The 15,739-nt window shown below is 43.7% G+C and overlaps 1 protein-coding gene across 1 annotated transcript in view; it reads left to right on the top strand.

The window, feature by feature from the left end:
• The first annotated feature begins 4,557 nt into the window (after positions 1–4,557).
• The window catches only part of CPNE6 (copine 6), a 21,476-nt gene continuing 10,294 nt past the window's right edge, over positions 4,558–15,739 (top strand). The window contains exons 1-7 of the mRNA XM_015822222.1: positions 4,558–4,563; positions 6,830–7,018; positions 8,200–8,274; positions 9,441–9,515; positions 12,456–12,539; positions 13,741–13,830; positions 14,366–14,464. Of these exons, the coding sequence (XP_015677708.1) occupies positions 4,558–4,563; positions 6,830–7,018; positions 8,200–8,274; positions 9,441–9,515; positions 12,456–12,539; positions 13,741–13,830; positions 14,366–14,464 (618 nt within the window). The remainder of the gene's footprint in view (positions 4,564–6,829; positions 7,019–8,199; positions 8,275–9,440; positions 9,516–12,455; positions 12,540–13,740; positions 13,831–14,365; positions 14,465–15,739) is intronic.

Below are 15,739 nucleotides of genomic sequence, written 5' to 3'. Positions count from 1 at the left end.
CCCCCACCCCCACCCCTGCCCAGCCCAACTTTGGAGGGTCCCCGCTTCCGAGTTTGGCCGCTTTCCCACGACCGACCGACCGCCGCTGCTCGCTTGGGGTCCGGTGTGCGTGGAGCAAGCGTTGCCGCTCAGGGGGGCTCGGCTCCCCTCCTCCCAGCCTGCTTTACCCAGGTTCCCTGCTGCTGGGTGGACCACAAGCCCCATGCTTCCCAGCTGGAGCCCGCATTGCCTTCCTGCCTGCTCCTCCCGGGCGTGTCCCTTCAGCATCTTCAGGACTTGGGTCGTCCCGGGAAGCTTTGTAACCCCGACGTTATCTCTCCCATCATCCTGGGTCCTTCTGCTTCTAGCGGGTAAGATCCCCTTACCCATGTTCCTTCTTTCCCCGGGAGCTGCACTCTTGGGGGATTGTGGGGGAAAAAAAGCCCTAGCAGCCAAGCGGCTGTCTTTCCTTCAGGATCAGCTTAGCTGAGTGGTGGGGGTGGGGGGGAATCCCTTGCCCCACCCAGCCAGATGAATTGGACCCCGCAAAGTAGAGCCTCCTGGTTCAGGAGCAGTGTACCTGAGAGGGGCTTGGAGGCTGTGGCAAAGTTGAAGGAACCACCCTCTCCCCCTTTTGGCCGAACCGGCTGGATGGGGGGGGGGGTACACGGAGGGATGTTGCATAACTGTGTTATGTAATGGAACAACCTTGTGTGATTTTTTTATTTTTTTTAACAAGCTGCAACGCACTTTGTTACTCTAAACTCGTGTTCCCCACTTTGGGGCTGGTTGACGTCCTTCCTTTTCGTAGGAATTTCTGCATTTTTTTTCTTCATTCTTTGCCTTCTTCGTTTACACCAGTGGTTCTCAACCTTTTTAATGCCGCGACCCCAACCGGTCGTAAGTCAAGGACTAAACCGGTCGTAAGTCGAGGACTAAACCAGTCGTAAGTCAAGGACTAAACTGGTCGTAAGTCGAGGACTACCCAACCGGTCGTAAGTCGAGGACTTTCCCTGCCCGGGAGCGCCGCGCATGCGTGGTTCCGCCCCCTGCGCCGGCCGAGGCGTAGCTGGCAAGCGGCAGAGACGGAGCAGGCCGACCACCAGCTGGCCCAGCCCAAGGGAGGTAAGGCACCTGCCGGAAAAGGGAAAAAATGGCGGACAAAAAAAATGGCGGACAAAAAAAATGGCGGACAGCCGTGCTTGGCGACCCCCATGAAATGGTCGATCGACCCCAAATGGGGTCCCGACCCACAGGTTGAGAACCACTGGTTTACACTCCCGTTTTTTTCTTCTATTTATTTATTTATTTATTTATTAATTCAATTTATATCCCGCCCTTCTCCTTACCGGACTCAGGGCGGCTAACAGCCTTATAAAACCAGTACAACAATAAATAACTAATTTAAAACCGAATTAAAAAGAAATATTTGTTATGGCCTATATGATTAAAAATTTCTCTAGGAGTAAAGAAATATCAGATTGATTGCCTTTGCACGTGGATGCTCCACCTTTCTCTCCTTTAGACCTGCTAGATTGGGTGCATTTATTTGTGTGTGTGTGTGTGGGGGGGGGGAATGGGATCTGCACCCAGGTGTGGCCGGTCCAGAGACAGCCCGATTTACTACAGCAAAGTACACAAGAAGCAAGGGTGCAATTTAGATTGCACTCTGCACATGCTTGTGAGCTGCCGAGGGAGTTTTTTGGCCATTCAAACCGATGCTTCCTTCTAATGAACACGGTTACAAGGCAAATATGTAAAAAATAGATATTTAAAAGGTTTGGAGTTTGACAATTGTGCCGTAGAGTAGACGACGTCTCCACGATTTGTGTTCCTTTGCGCTGTTGTGTTACATGCAAGTTTTTCACCCGTTGCCTGCTCTTGCTTGTTTTGCTGTGACGGCTGACGCCCCGAATGGCTTTAGTGGCAACACACACACAATTTGCTAACATTTTTCCACCTTCTCTCTCCACGGGTTGTGCCAGCGTGACCGGCACATTGTGTGTGGTGTGATCTCGAGATGCTGATTGTTGATTCATTACACTCCTGCAATGTTCCAAATTGTCCTCAATTCCCTTAATTTAGTATACAGTGCAGCAATTAAGGATATGTGGCTTCTCTTCACCAACAACACGAGAAAAAAGAGATTTATTAAAAGAAAGTGTATTTGCGTGTCCTTGTGCGCACGCGCGTGTGCGGGCTTTGTGGCTCCGTAGAACTCTTGGCCGTGGTGAATTTATGGGAGAAAGTTGTCGTTTTTTCATGCAACAGAGAGCGTACGTATTCAATTGCTGCAAGGTATTGATAAGGCCACCAATTATTCTTATTTATGTATTAATTTCCTATGGACGTCTTTCTCAAAACGCATGAGTCCGGAGGGGTGTCTAACTATACAGATAGTCCTCAACTTACAACGCTTTGTTTAGTGGCCATTCCAAATCACAACGGCACCAAAAAAAGAGATTGATGCCCATTTTTCACACTTAACGACCGTTGCAGCATGCCCCCCGTGGTCACGTGATCAAAATTTGGCTGTTTGGCACCCGGTTCATGTTTATGACGGTCACGGGATCACGGGATCCCTTTTGCGACCTTCTGACAAGCCAAGTCAACGGGGAAGCCACTTAACAACCATGTGACAAACTTCACAGCCGCAGTGATTCGCTTAACGTCCACTGCGAGAAACATGATAAAATGTGGGCAAAACTCACTTCACGTGTGTCTTGCTTTGCAACAGAAATTGTGGCCATAAGTCAAGGACCATCTGGACTTTAAAACAGGAGCAAAACACTAACCCAAAACTATAAACAACAAAAAAGAAGCAGCTGGGGGGGAAAGCAACCTATCTCAACAATTAATAAAATCTTATTATAAGCTCCCGCACCTTTGCAGAATTTGCGGCTAAGCTACCAAATTGAGACTAAAAGACCTAACTAGGATAATTCACGAACACGCTCAGCTGCTGGCTCACTTTCCTCTTTTGGAAAATAATTAGATTTTGCAATAAATTAATTAAAAATATGCGGGTTTGGCCGGTTGTTACCCAGAAGCAACTATTTTTCCCCCCCCCCCGCACCAAATACTATTCAGACTTAATGAGTTTTCTCCTCCTTTTCTTCTCTGGATTTTTGCACTAGGCAGGGGGTTAGTCTAGATGACCTTTTGAAGTAGGCAGGGGGTTAGTCTCTAGATGATCTTTTGAATTAGGCAGGGAGTTAGTCTAGATGACCTTTTGCACTTGGCAAGTGGTTATTCTAGATGATCTTTTGCATTAGAGAAGAGGTTAGTCTAGATGATCTTTGGTATGAGGGAATGGGGTTAGTCTAGATGATCTCTAAGGTACTTTGCAACCTGTGTTTTCTACGCATCTGCAATTTTTTTCTCTTTTTAAACTGGGCTGGATTCCATTGGGTATCTCTTTTAAAGACTCTTGGTTCCGTGCTATGAATTTGATTTTATTAATAATATTATTCCCGTTGAGAATCGGGACTCGTTTTCCTCCATCGTGTGGTTCTTTGGGACTTCTTAGCAACATCTGAACTGGGTGTCGCTCTAAGAGTTCCAACGAGGCACTCCCAGCTGCCTGATGGGTTTTGTAATTCTCTGAATAGATCGCACAGCCGGCCTTTAACTGAATGGCTTTCAGTGGAAAACTACCAATTAATCTGCTCCTGTTTTCTTTTAATCATGCTTTTTAAATGCAGTCCTTTTAGGGCAATTCTTCCTGGGAAAAAAAATCTATTTTCTTTCCTCAAATTAAATTGGATTTTGACCTCCAGCTTACACGGCATCCAAGAACGGCGTTCCCGGCATGGTGAAAATCAGAGCTGGTGTGGAACAACAATGGAACACACCCTTTTTTACACACTTAAGAGGCAAAAAATGCGGTTCATTCCTTGTTTTAGTTTTTCGGTTTTTCAAAATAAGTCAAAAAAATTTTTTGGGATTCACTGATCACCTCAAAGCACCATGTATTCATTTGTGGGGATATATTGGGGTGTCCACCGAATATAGTAAAAAAAAAAAATTCAAATTGCAGCCACAAGGATGCTGATCAATGCAAGGAAATTTCCACTGCACTGTTTTGGCGGCCATTTTGACTTTTTTGACCAGGCCCTACTGATCTCCTGGATGGATTTCCTAAGGCTGGCGTGAAACCTATTTCTGCTGTAAAGAATGTAATATTTGAGCATTAAAGTAACACTTGGGCATTAATTAAGATAATTAAGTCCCCGTAAAGCGGGGACTTAATCATCTTAACATCCTCCCACATAATTCAGTGGGAAGGTAATTCAGTTCAGAGACCCCTTTTCTGTACAAGTGGTCCTCGACTTACAACGCTTCGTTTAGTGACCGTTCATAGTGTCAACGGCACTGAAAAAAAGTGTCTTATGACCGTTTTTCCACGCTTAACGGCCGCTGCAACATCCCCGTGGTCACGTGATCAAAATTTGGAAGCTTGGCAACTGACTCTTTATGACGGTTGCAGCATTCCGGCAGGGTGTGTGTGTGTGTGTGTCCTGCGATCCCCTTTTGCGACCTTCTGACAAGCAAATTCATTTCGTTGTGAGTTACACAATGACAGTAAAGACATTCTATTCCAGGGATCTTCATACTTGGCCCTTTGATGACTTGTGGACTTCAACTCCCAGAATTCCTCAGCCAGGCGTGCCTGGCTGAGGAATTCTGGGAGTTGAAGTCCACAAGTCATCAAAGGGCCATAGTTCCCTCAGGCTGGCTGAGGAATTCTGGGAGTTGAAGTCCCCAAATCATCAAAGGGCCATAGTTCCCTCAGGCTGGCTGAGGAATTCTGGGAGTTGAAGTCCCCAAGTCATCAAAGGGCCATAGTTCCCTCAGGCTGGCTGAGGAATTCTGGGAGTTGAAGTCCACAAGTCATCAAAGGGCCATAGTTCCCTCAGGCTGGCTGAGGAATTCTGGGAGTTGAAGTCCACAAGTCATCAAAGGGCCATAGTTCCCTCAGGCTGGCTGAGGAATTCTGGGAGTTGAAGTCCCCAAGTCATCAAAGGGCCATAGTTCCCTCAGGCTGGCTGAGGAATTCTGGGAGTTGAAGTCCACAAGTCATAGAAGGGCCAAGTTTGAAGACCTCTGTTCTATTCAAAAGGGAAGACAGATTCACTTAACAATGGCTGTGATTCACTTAACAACGGTGGCACGGAAGGCCGTAAAACGGGGCACAATCCACTGAACCAACGTCAGAAAATTTGGGGTCAGGGATGGTCGTTAAGTCGAGGATTACCTGTATTTATTCTGGGTGGGGCTTGGGACGCTTGTCCCCCCCCCCAATCCCATTCTGCAAACAGGACGCACCATCAGGGATTCTCCCTGTTGAACCTCTGTTTGAGTACTTGATCTGTTAGTCTCCGTTCAATCAGCACTGCGTGGCACACTGGAAGCTGTTCCGGGTGTGTGTTGTTACACACACCATGGAGAACAGGGCCTTCCCCCCCCCAAAGAGCAGAAACTCATACAGGGTGTCACCGTGGCACTCCTCCGCGAACGGCATTGAAGGGGAAACCATGCAGAGCGAGGACCCCAGTTATTAAGTGCCCATTCCAGAATTTATTTATTTTTTATTTTAAAATAGAAGAATAGAATAGAACAATAACTTTATTGTCCCTTGGAGTGTACACCAATCGGCATGCATAAAAATGACATTTCGTTGCGTACCGCTCTCGAAGGGTCACCGATACACACTCCACAAACATGACAAAAAAACGTAAATATGACAAAAGTTCTGGGTGGGAAGCAAACTTTCCACTCACAAAAACACACACACAGAGAAATACACAAAATTTATAGCTGCCTTCCTTCCCAAAAAAACCCCTTCTCGTGGCACATGGTGAACTCGAAGCAGCATGCAGTTAAGAAAAAAAAAGCTTATTTTTCAAACTCTTCATGCCTTCCTCTCAAGCGGCATCGTCGGAGTGGGTCAAAAAAGTCAAAATGGCGGCAGAATCCTCCCGGGCGGGGCCCCTCCCTCTCGGAAATCCAACTGGGGCATAACTGTGGTGCCTGGAGCTTGGTTGCTGTTTATTTGCCAGCATTCCCGGTAAATAATTGGAGCGTCTACAAATGCATTTTGATCTCTATCCGCTTGTGCTGAGTCGGCCCTTCGAGAGAGCCGTGCTGGATCAGACCCAGCGTAAATTTACTCCAGCATCCTATTTCTAGCTCAATTGCGGCCACGAGGCTCATAAATCAGAGATGAGGAAGGCTAGGATGCTTCCTTTGCTGTTTCACATTCTCCCACCCCTTTCCCCCACCCCATCCCTCCGGCACGCTGGTTATCCAAAGGTACAGTGCCATGAAACATGGAGGCTCCATTTTGCTACCGAGGTTGAAGAACCATTAATAGATCATTCCTCCAGGAGAGGTCTTGGATTTACAGANTTCCTTCCCTCCTTTCCTTCCTTCCTTCCTCCCTCCTTCCTTCTTCCTTCCTTCCTCCCTCCCTCCCTCCCTCCTTTCCTTCCGCCCTCCTTCCTTCCTTCTTTCCTCCCTCCCTCCCTTCCTCTCTTTCTTCCCTCCCTCTCTCCCTTCTTCCTCCATCCCCCCTCCTTCTCTCCTTCATGCTGGCTGGGGAATTCTGGGAGTTGAAGTCCACTTCCCTTAAAGTTGCTGAGGCTGAGGAAAAAAACACGGTTTTGCAAGATTATAAGCATCAAAAAAAAAAAAAAAAGAACCCAGGAAATGTGATATTCCTCTTTACAAAAGTACAGCCAAACCAAACCTCCAATACTTGCTAAAAACATCTTCCGACTTTTCTCCCAAGTGGGATACTCTCTCTGGGCTTCCTCGCAAACCCCCCCCCTCTCCTTTCCTTCCCCAGGTGGGGCAGTCGGAGGTCCTGCGCGGGTCCCGGAACCCGGTTTTTGCCCACGTCTTCGCCCTGGATTACTTCTTTGAGGAGATGCAGAATCTGAGGTTCCAGGTGTTTGACGTTGAGGAACCAAGTGATTCCGAACTGAGCTGTGAGGTTGGGATGTTGATTGGCCTCACCGAATGTTCCCTGGGGCAGGTAGGAAGGGCCTCTGTCTGTCCATCTGTCCGTCCGTCCGTCCATCCATCTCACACACACACACACACCCCTCTTTTTCTCTTTGTCTCTCTCTCTCTGTGTCTGTCTACTTACCTGTCTGTCTGTCTGTCTATCATCTATTTATCTGTCATCTATCTATCATCTCCCTATGTACATCCATTTATCAATTATCTATCACCTGTATATCACTCAATCTAGCATCTATCATTCTTTCTTTCTATCTGTTTCTATCTTTATCTATCTATCTATCTATCTATCTATCTATCTATCTATCTATCTATCTATCTATCTATCTATCATTTATCTATTGGTCTGTCTGTCTACTATCTATCTGCCTTTTATCTATGTGTCTGCCTCTATCAATCTATCTATCCATCTTCTATCTTATCTATCTATCTATCTATCTATCTATCTATCTATCTATCTATCTATCTATCATCTATCTATCTATCCATCTTGTCTGTGTCTGTCTGTCTGTCTATCTATCCATCTATCCATCTTCTATCTATCTATCTATCTATCTATCTATCTATCTATCTATCTATCTATTTATCTATCTATCTATAATCTATCTGCCTTCTATCTATCTATCTATCTATCTATCTATCTATCTATCTATCTATCTATCTATCATCTATCTATCTATCCATCTTGTCTGTGTCTGTCTGTCTGTCTATCTATCCATCTATCCATCTTCTTTCTATCTATCTATCTATCTATCTATCTATCTATCTATCTATCTATCTATTTATCTATCTATCTATAATCTATCTGCCTTCTATCTATCTATCTATCTATCTATCTATCTATCTATCTATCCATCCATCTTCTTTCTATCCATATTCTTTCTATCTATCCATATTCTTTCTTTTAATCTATCTGTCTATCTGTCTATCTATCATTTATCTATCTGCCTTTTATCTATCTATCTGTCTGTCTGTCTGTCTACCTACCTACCTACCTACCTATCTATCTATCTATCTATCTATCTATCTATCCATCTATCTTCTTTCTATCTATCTATCTATCCATCTTCTTTCTTTTAATCTGTCTGTCTGTCTATCACCATTTTCCTATCTTGCTAGCCATCCATCCATCCATTCATCCATCCATCCATTAGTTCATCCATCCAAACATTAATTCTATCTTTTCATCTCCAGATTGTCTCCCAGACCAAGGTTACCAAGGAGCTGGCATTGCTAAATGGAGAGATTTTGGAGAATTCAACCATCACGGTACATATATCCAGGGGAGGGGGCCAGGAGAAAAGAGAAACGAGAAATAATCTTAATTTTAGAGAAGAACAAGGGGAAACCAAGGATAATTCAGGGGGGGGGGAGAAGGCAGGGAACACGGCCTAATGCGAGGAATTGTAGGAGCGATGGAAACAGCGTGATCTGATCAGAAACACAATCTGGGTTTCATGTGGTCTAGAACCACGGGCGAAAATTTATTTTAATTGAAAGCTAAGATGCGTTGGGACCATCAGTCTCATAACAGCTAGGAGAAGCTGATCTTGATCCCACCAGGGTTGTCCTCTGGTAATCAACATTTAGCTTTTTTCCCCCCTCAGTGTGCAGCTTGGCTTACTTACAAGAGTTGTCTCTTCTGGCTTTTGAAAACAGGAGAGCAGATTCTTACTGTAATTTTGCAACTATTTTCAACCTGCCTTTCTTGTTCTATCTTACCTGCACCACAACCTTATAAGGTGGCATGGGATGTGTGCTTCACAGGAAAAATAGGGATTTGAGCTAAGTATTCCCTCGTCTCATCTAATGACCGTCAGCTCTTGGTATGCAGGAATTTCAAATATGGGGTGGGAGAGATGAATTGATGGGTAATGTCTTAGAATATATTAAGTTCTTTAGTGAAATCAAATATCAACGAGAAGAGTTGAGTAGTAAAGAGAATACAAATAATCTCCAATTACAACAATTCGTTTCAACCATTAAAAGTTACCACAGACCTGAAAAAAGAAGCTTACAATCGGTCCTCATACTTACGACCATTGCAGCATCCCCATGATCACATGATCAAAACTCGGACGCTTGGCAACTGGCATGTACTTACGACGGCTGCACTGTCCTCTGGTCATGTGATCCCCATTTGCGACCTTCCGACAAGCCAAGCCAATGAGGAATAAGCCGGATTCGCTTAGCGACCGTCCGATTCCCTTAACAACTGCAATGATTCGCTTAACAACCCGTGGCAAAATGGCTCACAAAGGCAGGCCCGACTCACTTCACACCAAGCCTTGCTTAGCAACAGAAATTCTGCCCCCGCCCCAATGGCAGTCGTCACTTGAGGACTAGCTGCATGTATTTCAAGAAAAGGGTAGGCAGGTTATCTTGGTGGGTTTTTCCTGTCTTGAGGTGAATTTCTGGGCCATTTTTCTTGGCAGATTGAAGCCGAAGAGGTCTCCCGCACCAATGAGTTTGTCCAGCTGGAATTTTGCGGTCAAGAACTGGATGACAAGGTAAGGGAAAATTGGGAAACGGATCCTAGAGGAATAAATATCCAAGGTTGGGGTGTCACAGGGCTCTCTGGCTGGGAAGAGAGCTGTGTAGCCTAGAAACTGGCGGCATTTTAAACCAGACCTTTACCTCATGAATGATTGCTTTTTAAAGAAGGAAGAATAACGTTTAATGAAGAGAAGGACTTAGGGGGGACATGATAGCAGTCTCCCAATATTTGGGGGGCTGCCACAAAGAAGAGGGGGTCCCCCTATTCTCCAAAGCACCTGAAGGCAGGACAAGAAGCAACGGATGGAAACTAATCAAGGAGAGAAGCAACCCGGAACTGAGGAGAAATTTCCTGACAGTTAGAACAATTAACCAGTGGAACGACTTGCCACCAGAAGCGACTTGCCACTGGAAGTTTTTAAGAAGAGACTGGACAGCAATTTGTCTGAAATGGTATAGGGTTTCCTGCCTGAGTAGGGGGTTGGACTAGATGACCTCCAAGGTCCCTTCCAATTCTGTTTTATCTCCTCCTCCTCCTCCTCCTCCTCCTCCTCCTCCTTTTTAAGAAGAGCTTAGACAGCCCTATACCATTTTAGACAAATGGTTGTCTAAGCTCTTCTTAAAAAGGAGGAGATAACAGAATTGGAAGGGACCTTGGAGGTCATCTAGTCCAACCCCCTTCTCAGGCAGGAGACCCTAAGGGGGTTGGACTAGATGACCTCCAAGGTCCCTTCCAATTCTGTTATCTCCTCCTTTTTAAGAAGAGCTTAGACAGCTACTTGTCTGAAATGGTCTAGGGTTTCCTGCCTGAGAAGGGGGTTGGACTAGATGACCTCCACGGTCCCTTCCAATTCTGTTATCCCCCCTCCTCCTCCTCCTCCTTTTTAAGAAGAGCTTGGGCAACCATTTGTCTGAAATGGTCTAGGGTCTCCTGCCTGAGCAAGGGGTTGGACTAGAAGACCTCCAAGGAATCTCATCGCTGGCTGGGGAATTCTGGGAGTTGAAGTCCATCCCCTCTTAAAGTGCTCCAGGTTGAAAAACACTGCATGGTTTTGATCGCCTTAAACAGGCTGATCGGTTAGCAAACGACTTATTCTCAGCCATCTTTTTTGTTCTGTTCGCAAGGTTGTGAGCCGCTGGTGCGATGGAGCGGCGTCAATTTGTAGATGCCCCATTTAATCTGCCCGGCTTTTTTTTTCCCCTGAGGATTGCCCAGCAGGGCTGAGCTCATTTGGAGAAAACCTGCTCTCTGCAGGATTTTAAAAAATGCAATTTTTTTCTCCGCACCACCGGGTGAAACATGGCTTTCAGCCCTCCTGAAACGAGCACAATGTGACGCTGGCGTGTGCTTGGCTTTCCCCGTCCCCGAGAGTCCTCGGGGGTCCCCCAAAAAATTGGGAGAGGCTGCCCTTGGAGAAGGACAGAATAAGGAATAAATAAACCACAGCAATTGACCCCAATTTTGTTTGTTCAGTGAGTGTGGCCTTCTTTGACGACCTTCCTTGCCCCAAGTCGTTCAGCGAATCGATAAGTTAGCCAGCCGGTCGTTAAGTGAATCTGGCTTCCCCATTTGATTTCCAACTTTATTATTATTATTATTATTATTATTATTATTATTATTATTATTATTATTATTATTATCATCATCATCATCATCATCATCATCATCATCATCATCATTTTTATAATTATCATCATTTTTATAATTATCATCATTATTTATTATTATTATCATTATTATTATTAGCATTACCATTACGATTATTATTATTATTACCATTGTTGTTATTGTTATTTATTATTACCATTGTTATTATCATTATTATCATTATCATCATCATCATCATCATTTTTATAATTATCATCATTATCATCATCATCATATTATTATTATCATTATTATCATTATTATTTATTATTATTATTATCATTATTATTACCATTATCATTATTATTACTATTATCATTACCATTACTATTATCATTATCATTATCATTATTTATTACTATTACCATTACGATTATTATTATTATTACCATTGTTGTTATTGTTATTATTTATTATTACCATTGTTATTATTATTATCATTATTATCATCATTATTACCATTAATACCATTATTGTTATTATTATCATTATTATTATTATTATTATTATTACCATTATTATTATTATTACCATTATTATTATCAGTATTTATTGTTGTTGTTATCATTATCATTATTATTAAATACGAGTCTGCTTGCCAAGCTTTTGAATTTTGATCTCCTGGATGCCGTAAGGCTCGTAAGTCTGAAAAACGGCCCCAAGTCACATTTTTCAGTGCCGCTGTAAATTTGAACGGTCACTAAACGAATCGCTGTAATTCGAGGACTGCCTGTATTCTTGAAGAGCAGGTTAGCTATGGAAGACTTTAAGGTGTATCCCTAGGCTGGGGAACCCAGCAGAAGTACAGGTAGAACTCGACTTAAAACGATTCGTTTAGTGACCGTTTGAAGCCGCCACGGCAGTGAAAAAAGTGACGTAGGACCATTTTTCAGACTTAAGACCCACATCAGACAACTGGCACGTGTTTATGACGGTCTTGGGCTCAGGCAAAGTCCATGGGGGAGCCAGACTCTCTTAACAACCGTGTGATTAGTGGAACAACGGCTGTGTGGCAAGCAAGGTCACGAAGCGGGGCAAAGCTGACTTAGCAAGGGTCTCGCTTTGCGACTGAAATCTTGGGCTCAATTGTCATAAGTCGAGGACTACCTGGAAAAGAGGGGCCAAGGGTGTGTTGGAGGACCTTAAAGGACCTCCGTGGGAGAACAGCTGGTGTGATACCAAATCTGGATTGTTGTGATCGGCTCCCGGGGGTGTCAACCTTGTGACTCCTTCGTTGTAGCTCTATGGAGCCTTTTGTGAAAAAAAAAAATTACTCTCTCTCTCTCTTTTTTAACTTGTCCTGCAGGATTTCTTCAGCAAATCCGATCCTTTCCTGGAAATATATAAGATGGGCACTGGCGAGTCGGAGAATCTGGCCTGGAGGACAGAGGTGAGGATATTATGGGTCCCTTCTGGAGAGTTTGATGGGAGGGGGGGGGTTAAAAAAAGGGGGGGAAATGGAGATATAACCAATTAAAATGGGCTGGAAGGAAGCTGAAGTAGCAGCCAGGAGACGCTTTGCAAGCCTCTGAGCCGGCTGATCGGTTAACCGGCTATCCGAATGGATACGGTCAATCCTGTTAAGGTTTTAGAATTACTCGTCTTTTATGATTTCAAGGCTTTTAGGGCTGCAAGACGCCCGGCATCGTTTCGAAACGAGATGGCCAGCGAAGAAATGTAATTAAGAAACTAAACTAAATAAAATAAACTTAGTTTTATATTATTTTTCCCCTTTTATGATTGTAAGCCACCCAGAGTTATCTTAAGGTAATATCAATAAATAGATGGAGAGAGAGAGAGATGATAGATAAATTATATATATACATATAGATAGAAGATAGATAGATAGATAGATAGATCGATAGATAGATAGATAGATCGATAGATAGATCGATAGATAGATAGATAGATAGATAGATACAGAGAGAGAGATAGACATAGATAGATAGATAGATAGATAGAGAGAGAGAGAGAGAGAGAGAGAGAGAGAGATAGACATAGATAGACATAGATAGATAGAAGAGATAGATAGATAGATATAGATAGATAGATATAGATATAGATAGACATAGACATAGACATAGACATAGACATAGACATAGATAGACAGACAGACAGACAGACAGACAGACAGATAATAGATAGACATAGATAGATAGATAGATAATAGACAGACAGATAGACAGATAAATAGATAGATAGACATTAGATAGATAGATAGATAGATAGATAGATAGATAGATAGATAGATAGATAGATAGATAGATGATAGATAATAGACACAGACAGACAGACAGATAGACTGATAGATAGATATAGATAGACATTAGATAGATAGATAGATAGATAGATAGATAGATAGATAGATAGATAGATAGATAGATAGATAGATAGATAGATGGACAGACAGATAGACAGACAGACAGACAGATAGATAGATAGACAGACAGATAGACAGACAGACACGCGTGTGCACACACACACACACATACATACATACACACACACACAGTTTAGGGGTAAAAAAATAGGACAATTTCTTGGGGTTAACCTTTTTTTGAAAACCTCTCTCCCATCGTTTTGTGCCCCAGGTGGTGAAGAACAACCTGAGCCCTCGGTGGCAGCCGTTCCGAATTTCTTTGCAATCGCTGTGCAGTTGTGATCCCGACAGGCCTATACGGGTAAGCTTCTTCCGAGCCGTATTAAAAAAAGAAAGAAAATTGAGGGATGAATTGAGCGCGGACTATCCATTTCAAATGTCTTGGCTGCCTCAAAGACCGTTGTGGGGAAAAAAAGTCTATTTAGTTCTAGACATCAATATAGAAGGATTTAAATCTGTGTTTCTTAAACTGGGCAAGTTTAAGCCGGGTGGACTTCAACTCCCAGAATTCCCCAGCCAGCACAGCTGGCTAGGGAATTCTGGGAGTTGAAGTCCACCCGGCTTAAACTTGGCCAGTTGAATAAACACCGCTTTAGATCTGTAAATAATCTCAAATTACAGCTAACAATTAGGAAACCACGAAGTGATTGAGTAGCAGAACTAATTTTATTTTTATTTCTCTGGTCCTGGAGGGGGAAAAAAACACCCCAGGCGAATCAGGGTCTGCCTGCCTTTTAATAGGATTTGAAGGCAGTTTATTTTTTTCGGAAGGAATCAGGGCAGAGCAATTCTCCTCCGTATTTCTGGCTCTGTCACTTGCTCGCTTTCTTTTCCAGTGTGTGGTTTACGATCACGACTCCAGCGGGAAGCATGACTACATTGGGGAATTCAACACAAGCTTTCAAGAGATGCTGAAGGCGTCTTCTGGAGATGAGGTAATGGAGAAGGAGACGGAGGGAGGGAGAAAAAGAGAAGGAGAAAGAGAGAGAAGGAAGGATGGAGGGAAGGGAAGAAGAGAGGGAGGGAGGGAGGGAGAGAGAGGGGAAGGGGCAATGGATCAAAGGTGAAAGAGGGAGGGAGGAAAAGACGGGAGGGAGAGGAAGGAGGGTGGAGGAAGAGAAAGGGAGGGAGGAAGAAAAAGAAAGAGAAAGAGAGAAAGAAGGAGGGAAGGGAGGGAGGGAGAGAGAGGGGAAGGGGCAATGGATCAAAGGTAGAGGGAGGGAAGGAGGACGGAAGGAAATAAGGAAGGAGAGAGGAAGAGAAGGAGGGAGGGAGGAAGGAAGGAAGGAGAGAAGAAGAAAGGGAGGGAGGGGAGGGAGGGTGGAGGAAGAGAGAAAGGGAGGAAGGAAGGAAGAGAAAGAGAAAGAGAGGAGGGAAGGGAGGGAGGGAGGGAAGGAAGGAGAGGGGAAGGGGCAATTGGTCAAAGGTAAAAGAGGGAGGGAAGGAAATAAGGAAGGAAGGAGAGAGGGAGGGAGGGAAGAAAGGAAGGAGGGAAAAGGGAGGGAAAGAGAGAAAGGGAGGGAAAGAGGAAGGGATGGATCAAGGTAAGAAAAGGAGGAAGGAAAGAAGGAAGGAAGAAAGGAAGGAAGAAGAGAGGGAGGGAGAGAGGAAGGGATGGATGGATCAAGATTAAAAAGGGAGGGAGGGAAGGAAGGAAGGAGGGAAGGAAGGAAGGAAAGAAAGAAAGAAAGAAAGAAAGAAAGAAAGAAAGAAAGAAAGAAAGAAAGAAAGAAAGAAAAAGGAGAGAGAGGTGGGCAGGTCCACTTGCGTCCCTGCCTGGATTTCAGTTCCCAGTGTTCCCAACGATGCCCAATATGAGGGGTGGGAGAATTCTGGGCCTGGAGTGAAGCCCCCCTTCACCTTAACCTTAATAGACTTTAACTGAAATGACTAGAAAGTGGAATTTAGCAAATCAAACTCTGCTGTAAGTTTTAATGCTGTCTTTTAGTGTTGCAGCCGGGCGTTTTCCCTCATTTAATTTTTTTTTAAAAAAGATCCAGCCTTTATCTGCTTATCCACTTCGTTCATTAAAAAAAATTAAAAACACTGCTTTTTTTTTTTTAAGATGGAAAACTCACTCTGGGAGTTTGGCACTTGTGAAAGGAGACACTTTAGCAACGCCAGCTGGTTCAGCACTGTGCTAGTTTTAAATAATAATAATAATAATAATAATAATAATAATAATAATAATAATAATAATAATAATAATA

This window comes from Protobothrops mucrosquamatus, unplaced genomic scaffold, assembly GCF_001527695.2.
Source record: "Protobothrops mucrosquamatus isolate PMUCROS unplaced genomic scaffold, P.Mucros_1.0 scaffold1499, whole genome shotgun sequence".
Classification (NCBI taxonomy): Eukaryota; Metazoa; Chordata; class Lepidosauria; order Squamata; family Viperidae; genus Protobothrops; species Protobothrops mucrosquamatus.
The sequence above is the reverse complement of the archived record's forward strand: the minus strand, read 5'-3'. Positions and strand labels throughout refer to the sequence as shown.